Source organism: Aedes albopictus, chromosome 1 (assembly GCF_035046485.1).
Source record: "Aedes albopictus strain Foshan chromosome 1, AalbF5, whole genome shotgun sequence".
Lineage (NCBI taxonomy): Eukaryota > Metazoa > Arthropoda > Insecta > Diptera > Culicidae > Aedes > Aedes albopictus.
The window spans coordinates 237,834,727-237,843,362 of NC_085136.1; the positions used below are offsets into that span (position 1 = coordinate 237,834,727).

The 8,636-nt window shown below is 45.8% G+C and overlaps 1 protein-coding gene across 1 annotated transcript; it reads left to right on the forward strand.

The window, feature by feature from the left end:
* The first annotated feature begins 853 nt into the window (after positions 1–853).
* LOC109425345 (uncharacterized) lies at positions 854–5,332 on the forward strand. The gene is made up of 6 exons (XM_019700597.3): positions 854–1,397; positions 1,673–2,207; positions 2,266–3,666; positions 3,722–3,893; positions 3,956–4,561; positions 4,623–5,332. The coding sequence occupies exons 1-6, from the start codon at positions 1,331–1,333 to the stop codon at positions 5,271–5,273; spliced, it is 3,432 nt and encodes a 1,143-aa protein (XP_019556142.3). The 5' UTR covers positions 854–1,330; the 3' UTR covers positions 5,274–5,332.
* The last annotated feature ends 3,304 nt before the right edge of the window (positions 5,333–8,636 follow it).

The window sequence follows — 8,636 nt, forward strand, 5'->3', positions numbered from 1 at the left end:
AAAATGTTCCCGACCGGAATGGGCATCGAACCCGCCGTCTCCGGATTGGTGATCCATAGCCTTAACCACTAGGCTAACTGGAGATCCACAACTGGAAACACTATGAAGATTTAAAATGTTCGCTAAAAGCGCAGTTGATGGATACTTCGCAAGTGATACCTCTATTTGTCTGTGGCTAAACTCTTCCACGGTACCAATGTTTTGCAATTAAAAGAAGCGCAGCAAGATGAGCAGTGGGAAATACCACAGCAGTTGTATACATACTCTATCGGGAATTTCCAATCAATCTCTAAGCTCAGTGGGTATTTATAATGCAACTTTCTCTATGATGATTGTTTGTTTACACTTCACGACAATAATAAATCATTGCAAGATGCAATGTTTTTGATTGCTATTGATAGGTATTGATTTTTGTGCATACTGGTGAAACAACTTGTATCAATTATGATTTTTTCGCCTCATTGTTTGTCCTGTTTTCTACAACTGATCAAGAATTAACCGACAAAATTAAGAATTAAAAAGCTGCGGTTGAAAAGTAGGGTCAGGGGCGTTTCCTAGCTTACTAGTGCTTACTTTGAACAGCCTGATGATTTTTTTTTAAATTTTATTACAAAATCATAAAATCTTATTGTGAAGTTGTTATTAACCATCCTTACTGAAAAAAAACAGGCGGATTAAAATATGCCCACTGCCCTATTTCCGTCTCAGGCAACATAATCCGAAATGACTTCACTGACGGTACTTTCCCAAGCATCTTAGATCTGTGTTAGTTCCATGGTCTCAGCTCTAAACCCTTCAGTCCATGCTAATAACGCCGCGGCGAAAGAGAGAATCAAAACAAATCCCCCATGATCGCATCCCAGAGAAAACAGAGAGACCCCATCGGAAAGACCCAGCAACAACAGCTCCAAGCCTATCTGTCTGTCTGTTTTGTCTTGTCTGTCCGGTCCGGTCTGGTCTGGTGGGAAGCACTATCGAAGCTCCATTCGAACCAGTTGAGAGTGAGCGGCGAATCGAACCGGACGCCTACTGAAAACGCAGCCCCGACTGAACGAACCAACCTGCGATCAGGTCCAGTCGCGACGCGTCGATCGTTGCTGGTGCGTTCCATTGCAGAGCAAAACTTGAAGAAAGTGACTCATGTTTGCACGTATACCTATTCGCTTGAGAAACTGGTCTTGCTGCGTTGCTGCTGCTGCTGTTGCTGCTGGTAGAAAGCAGTGGACATGTTTTGTTGTGCAACATCGCGCCTCGATATCGTAACATTCTGCGCTGTTTTGGGCGAATAGAATGTGATTCATAGGAAGTTGGTGGATTAAATCGAAAAAGAATGTGGATTAATAATCGCGCAGCTGGGGTTTTGGCGATCGTCATCGTCGTCACGGTACTTGATCAAGGTAAGTTTGAAGATAGTGAATGGTCAGCCAGCGTTCTGGTTTCCTGTTGCTTTGGCGTGCCACGTCAGGGAGAGCCCATTCGGTTGAAGTGATTGAAGTTTCGTGACCTTGTGGGAGTTCTGGCGCGTTGTGAGACCGATCATTGTATGATTGACGATCGTTCTGTTATCGCCGGTAAAGCGGTGAAAGGTTTCACCCTTAGCATTGCATAAGCAATTGAATCGATCGATGCGTCACGATCGCACTGATATTGATTGATGGCTTTCTTTTCACAGTTGCGGCAGTCAATTTGGTGGCTTACATATCGCAGTATGGACTACATGGGGAGATATCTTTTGCCCAGCACTCTGATCGACAGGTTCAGATAAACTCGGATTTGGAAACAACTCTTCAATATCCAGATCAAGCGTGGAGTTGGGGCGTGTATCAGCTGCCAGTGGACTACACGATCGTGGATGGACGGGAAAGATGTGACCCGAAGCAGCTTGGAGAACAGTTGTGGTCGTTTGACGATGACTTGGGATTCCTCACGTTGCCAGGAAATGAGTCTGTTACGTGGTTGAGCGACATTTCACTGACCGGGGAAAAGGGTCTGTGGGGTAAGTCTCTGGTGCTGTTTGATCCAAACAGCGGATTTAGGATCTGTGCGACCATTACGACCCGAGACGGATCTCAGGATCACATTGCCGAAGCAAGGTTCAACAGTCCCATAACGGGATCGATATATTTCCGTTGGTTGGCGGCTAAGGAAACCAACCATTCGGATACTTTGATCTATTCAAATCTGTTTCACATCAGGGAGCAATCCAGGTAAATGTATTGTGTATCAAATTAGAACTCTGAGTTCTTATCAAGATTTTTTTTACAGGAAGCTAAACAATCCACCCTTTACCGAACACTCCTGGAAGATCTACGTGACGGACATCTTTGAAAATGACAACGCCGAAGAAAACTGCAACAAACTCCAGTTGGTATTTGATCCACAAGTTCGAGGCACTGGCAAAGCTATCGGCGACATAGATACCCGCCTTGGAAACCTAAAAATCACCACAAACTCACAAAAGAGCAAATTTCCCCAGTTATTCAACGATCGTGAGCTGGTCCTTCTCCCTAGTGACCTGTATGGACCATCTCGGAAGCTCTACGTAGTGATCTTTGACCCCATTCATCCGGATACGTTCCTTGCTTGCTCGAAAATTCGTCACTTGAAGGCAAAATCAGCTCGTGCTCAGGTCAATGGCCAAGGAATGCATGGGGAAATCCGTTTCCTCCAGCGATCTCGTTTTGAACCTACCTGGATCAATGCATCTTTCTCATCCGTTACCAACAGTTCCGAGGACAACATCAACTACGCCAAAGATGTCGCTAGTTTTAAGATCAATCAACTACCTCTACAGTCGTACTCAGCATATCAGGACACCTTCTGTCAAACATCTGGACCAACCTTCAACCCAGCCAACGTCGAAATGCAAAACATCCCTCCACCTGGTTATGGAACGCAAGATCAGTACCCAATTGGGGACCTTACCGGGAAGCTAACCAGCCGCAACAAGCGAGAAACACACCGGATGTTCCTCCCAGGGACGAGCGCCGAGCTAAGTGGATTCTACTGGGATGCCTTCCTTCCGCTTCAGGGAAGGCATAGTGTAATTCATCGAGGCTTCGCCGTTCAGCGGTTCAATCGTACTGATCCAACTAACATCACCCACACGCCATGGGCTTGTGGGCCAGTCACCCTCTACGAGATCAGTCGCCCCTATCAGATCCCAATTGTGACCGCTCAGGTTCTGTTCCGGTACCCGATCGTTGGAAGAATACTCTTCCGGCAGGTCAAAGACGAGTTCTGGAGCGATACGGCAGTGATCTTCGAGTACCTGATCCATGCCGATGGCTCAACCGTGAATAATACAGCCGATCATCGATGGGCCATAACGGATCAGCCACCGGGGAAGGACTTTTATGACTGGCAGAACAGGTGCGTTAGCTCCGGTGGAATCTTCAACCCCCAGAAGGTTTCAGTTGGGGTGTCAAACTGGGAGGAACGATGTGCTGCGCATTCTCCGGAACTATGCCGCATGGGAGATCTCTCCAATCGATTGGGGTTGTTGGATATCGCAGGCGGTAAAGCAGATGCTAGTCGTATCAGTAGAAAGATGTTCGTCGATCAAAATTTACCTCTGAGTGGGTTTGGGAGTATCATTGGACGATCGGTTGTGATCTTTGATGATCACGGACCGAAGGCCAGAGGTGAACGATTGGCGTGTTCGATGTAAGTATATTTGAAATAGTTTTTAAGAGAACTTGAACAGCTTTGTTTGTTCTAGAATCGGAGGGTACCACCGAAGGAAGGTGGTTGCAAGAGACTGGTACTCCAATGGAGATCCGTTAACAATCAAAGGCAAGCTGGAGATGATACAGCAGTCCGAGTATGACATGACGAACGTTGAGGTCGATTTCAAAGGTCTAATAGAGAACAGCGGCTACCATGTCCATATCGTGAGTTGACTAACTATCTTTTGCCATCTTACAGTATCTGTTACCTACACATCTCATTCCAGGCTCCCGTCGAAGGTGATCTGCAGTTTCCGTGTGAGGATTCTACCGTCTACGGACACTGGAATCCTCGCTCCGTGGATCCAAAGCATTCGCCACCACCAGCACAGGGCAGCACCGATCAGTACGAGCTAGGGGACCTCAGCGGAAAGTTCGGTACCCTTGACGGAGTCTCTATGTACGAGCAGACGTACAACGACTCGCGGCTACCTCTGTACGGTTATGAAAGCATCATCGGGCGCTCGATCGTGGTCCACAAGAAAAAGAATAACCGCCGATGGGCGTGCAGCACTCTGGAACGAGGCTACAGTCCAAGTGAAGCTCGCGAGATACGAGCGATCGCATCGTTCCACCATCCAGCGGGGTATGCTTACGGATACATCCGGATGACGCAGCTGATCGGAAACGATGGCAGTCAGAGCGATACGATCATTGAAGTGAAGTTGAGATATCCAGGAAAGCATGATCGAAACATGACCTCCAATCACAATTGGCACATTTGGGTCAACCCAGTGGGTGTTGACGCTACAGTTAAGCAAGTTGAGACACGATGCGTCGCAGCAGGATACGTTTGGAATCCATACTACACGCAGCTAGCGGATCCATTGAACGTAAGCCAGTTAGAAGTTTACTAATGTACACCAAATATAAGTTTTCATTTTCTCCTTCCAGCAAGATTTGTACCGCCAGGAATGTGGTCCAGACAATCCCCTCAGGTGTTACGTAGGTGACGTGTCCGCCCGGCTAGGTCCCATCGACATCGGAGGTCGTCGGATGGTGTTCAGTGATAGCAATTTCCCATTGGAAGGGACGCAAAGTGCCCTGGGAAGGGCGATCGTTATATTTGGACCGGAATTTTCAGGTGATCGCTTCGCCTGCGCAAAGATTGAACCAGATCACGACATCGTCAAGTATATCAACCTGAAAAAGCCACCGCGGTTCGTGGTGACACAGTTTTTGGAGGACGTCCGAGCCGTGATGGGACTGCCCGAGTGGATGCTGGCGATCGATTCACGCAGCACCAAGACACTGCACAACGACGCTTGCATTCAGATGATCATACATTTCAAGGGTCCGAATGCGTTCCAAATTGAGCAAGACTTTTCGCGGCTCTTGGCTAGCGGAAGACTGGATAGCCCGACGATTTACATACCTGGGTATGTAAATAGCAAGCGGAAGAAGACACTGTCCTACCGTACCTGTGGAGTGCGTGACCCGAATGAAAAAGATAACCGGAAAGGTTTCTTTAGCAGCGGCAGTGGTGTTGTAGAATACTCATTAGGATTACTGTTATTTATAATAACCATCAATCGTTTTGTTTAGAACATGTTGTGATAGAAAAGGATAGGCTTTACCAAATACATTGCTCATCCAAATTTAAACTTGTTTTGTATCCTTTATCGAGCTCAAAAATGCCGTGTATAAACCTTTCATTCCCTATTTTTTTCTAGTTTCTGGGCATCAGTCGAAGCAGACTCACAGACAACTATTCCGAATACATTCCGACGAATTTGATATGTTCAACTTGGCTTGGCAAGAAATTTACTTACTTTCAGTCCTGAGCAACCACGGTGGTGCAGAGGGCCGAATTGAAAGAACTCCATCCTGGGCGATTGCCAGCCATCGCCCTGACCTGTGGCCAGGTCAAATTTCTGTCGACTTGCTTGATTTCGTTGTTAAGGCTGCGCCGCCATGAGCCTCTGGGTCTGCCTCTGCTGCGATGTCCTGCTGGGTTCCAATCTAACGCTTGCTTACAGATTTCGGTTCCGCCACTGTCTAGAGTGTGACCAACCCACCTCCACTTTCGCTCAAGAATTTCTGTCGCTGTCGGCTTTTGATGACATCGACGATAGAGCTCCACGTTGGAGATCCAATTGTGAGGCCACCATGCACGAATTATAAACTGCAGGCATCTATTGATGAAGTCCCGCAGCCGTTAAGTATCCTCGACTGATACACACCAGGTTTCACTGGCGTATAGCAGCACAGATTTCGCGTTTGAGTTCAAATTCGGGTTTTAGTGCGTCGACTGATCTGGTTGTTTTTCCATACATTTCTTGAATTCGCCCTCTTGATCCATGCACCTATGTCTATCTTGGTGACGTTATCGGCCGCTATTTGGCTACCAAGATACTGGAAGCTATCAACATTCTTAACTGATTGCCCAGCTACCGTAAAACTGGAAGAGTTGGCCGTGTTTACTTTTAATCCAACGATTTGGTCTTGTTGGCGTTGATGGTAAGACCTGCCGCCGAGGAGCGATTGGCAAGATCATCGAGCTTACTCTGCATATCATAGCGCCGTTGAGCTAGGAGAGCAACGTCATCAGCCAATTCAAAGTCATTAAGGTGCTCCATGGTATTGGCTTTCAGGCTGGATTTCTTGGCAAACGCGCTACAACGGATCAGATATTCGCCATCCGTCAGGTGTTGCAGAAATGCCGCGAATACAACGTGCCCACACATCACTTGTTCATCGATTTTAAATCGGCGTATGATACAATCGATCGAGAACAGCTATGGCAGATTATGCACGAATACGGATTCCCGGATAAATTGATACGATTGATCAAGGCGACGAAGGATCGAGTGATGTGCGTAGTTCGAGTATCAGGGACACTCTCGAGTCCCTTCGAATCTCGCAGAGGGTTACGGCAAGGTGATGGTCTTTCATGCTTGTTGTTCAACATTGCGTTAGAGGGTGTAACAAGGAGAGCGGGGATAAACACGATTGAATGATTTTCACGAAGTCCGTTTAGCTGCTTGATTTCGCTGATGATATAAATATTATAGCTCGTAAATTTGAGATGATGACTGAAAAGTTCATCCGACTATAGCGTGAAGCCAGGCGAATCGGATTAGTCATTAATGTGTCGAAGACAAAGTACATAATGGCAAAGGGCTCCGGGGAGGAATTACCGCGCCCGAATTTATATCGACGGTGATGAAATCGAGGCGGTTGAAGATTTCGTGTACTTGGGCTCACTGGTGACTGCCAACAACGACACCAGCAGTGAAATTTCAGAGGCGCATTGTGGCAGGAAGTCGTGCTTACTTTGGACTCCGCAGAACTCCACGATCGAATAAAATTTGCCGTAACACGAAGTTAACTATCTACTATTCCGCTAATTAGACCGGTCGTCCTCTATGGGCACAAAGTATTGGCCCTACGTGCAGAGGACCAACGCGCCCTTGCAGTTTTCGAACGGAAGGTGTTGCGTGCCGAGGGGGCGGTCCAGAATGTCAAATTGTTTAAAAATCCATATTCACTAAAACTGATGTGGTCAGGGCGTTAACAGTGTGCACCCAAAATAACCAAAATTGGTATTTTATTATATTTCGCTTCCTGAGGGGGTGGTCCAGAATGTCAAATTGTTTAAAAATCCATATTCACTAAAACTGATGTGGTCAGGGCGTTAACAGTGTGCACCCAAAATAACCAAAATTGGTATTTTATTATATTTTGCTTCCTGAGGGGGCGGTCCAGAATGTCAAATTGTTTAAAAATCCATATTCACTAAAACTGATGTGGTCAGGGCGTTAACAGTGTGCACCCAAAATAACCAAAATTGGTATTTTATTATATTTTGCTTCCTGAAAAAAAAATTTTTTTTGAACTGAAGAGCTGGTTACTCAGTGAGTAACTTGGAGTAACCACGATGACACCACTGCCCGAGGGGGCGATCCAGAATGTCAAATTGTTTAAAAATCCATATTCACTAAAACTGATGTGGTCAGGGCGTTAACAGTGTGCACCCAAAATAACCAAAATTGGTATTTTATTATATTTTGCTTCCTGAAAAAAAAATTTTTTTTGAACTGAAGAGCTGGTTACTCAGTGAGTAACTTGGAGTAACCACGATGACACCACTGCCCGAGGGGGCGGTCCAGAATGTCAAATTGTTTAAAAATCCATATTCACTAAAACTGATGTGGTCAGGGCGTTAACAGTGTGCACCCAAAATAACCAAAATTGGTATTTTATTATATTTTGCTTCCTGAAAAAAAAATTTTTTTTGAACTGAAGAGCTGGTTACTCAGTGAGTAACTTGGAGTAACCACGATGACACCACTGCCCGAGGGGGCGGTCCAGAATGTCAAATTGTTTAAAAATCCATATTCACTAAAACTGATGTGGTCAGGGCGTTAACAGTGTGCACCCAAAATAACCAAAATTGGTATTTTATTATATTTTGCTTCCTGAGGGGGCGGTCCAGAATGTCAAATTGTTTAAAAATCCATATTCACTAAAACTGATGTGGTCAGGGCGTTAACAGTGTGCACCCAAAATAACCAAAATTGGTATTTTATTATATTTCGCTTCCTGAGGGGGTGGTCCAGAATGTCAAATTGTTTAAAAATCCATATTCACTAAAACTGATGTGGTCAGGGCGTTAACAGTGTGCACCCAAAATAACCAAAATTGGTATTTTATTATATTTTGCTTCCTGAAAAAAAAATTTTTTTTGAACTGAAGAGCTGGTTACTCAGTGAGTAACTTGGAGTAACCACGATGACACCACTGGTTGCGTACCATCCACGGCGGAGTGCAGATGGAAGACGGGACTTGGACTACAGTAATTCTGCAAAGTGACGTAAGCGCCATTCAAAATGCCGAACCACGAGCTGCATCAGCTGCTGAGAGAACCAACCATCGTCCACACCGCGAAAATTATCGGCAGGTTAC

Coding starts and splice junctions, on each gene's coding strand:
- LOC109425345 (XM_019700597.3), top strand. CDS start 1,331: ATGTGGATTAATAATCGCGCAGCTGGGGTTTTGGCGATCGTCATCGTC. Junction 2,208..2,265: donor CACATCAGGGAGCAATCCAG/GTAAATGTATTG, acceptor TTTTTTTTACAG/GAAGCTAAACAATCCACCCT. Junction 3,667..3,721: donor GAACGATTGGCGTGTTCGAT/GTAAGTATATTT, acceptor TGTTTGTTCTAG/AATCGGAGGGTACCACCGAA.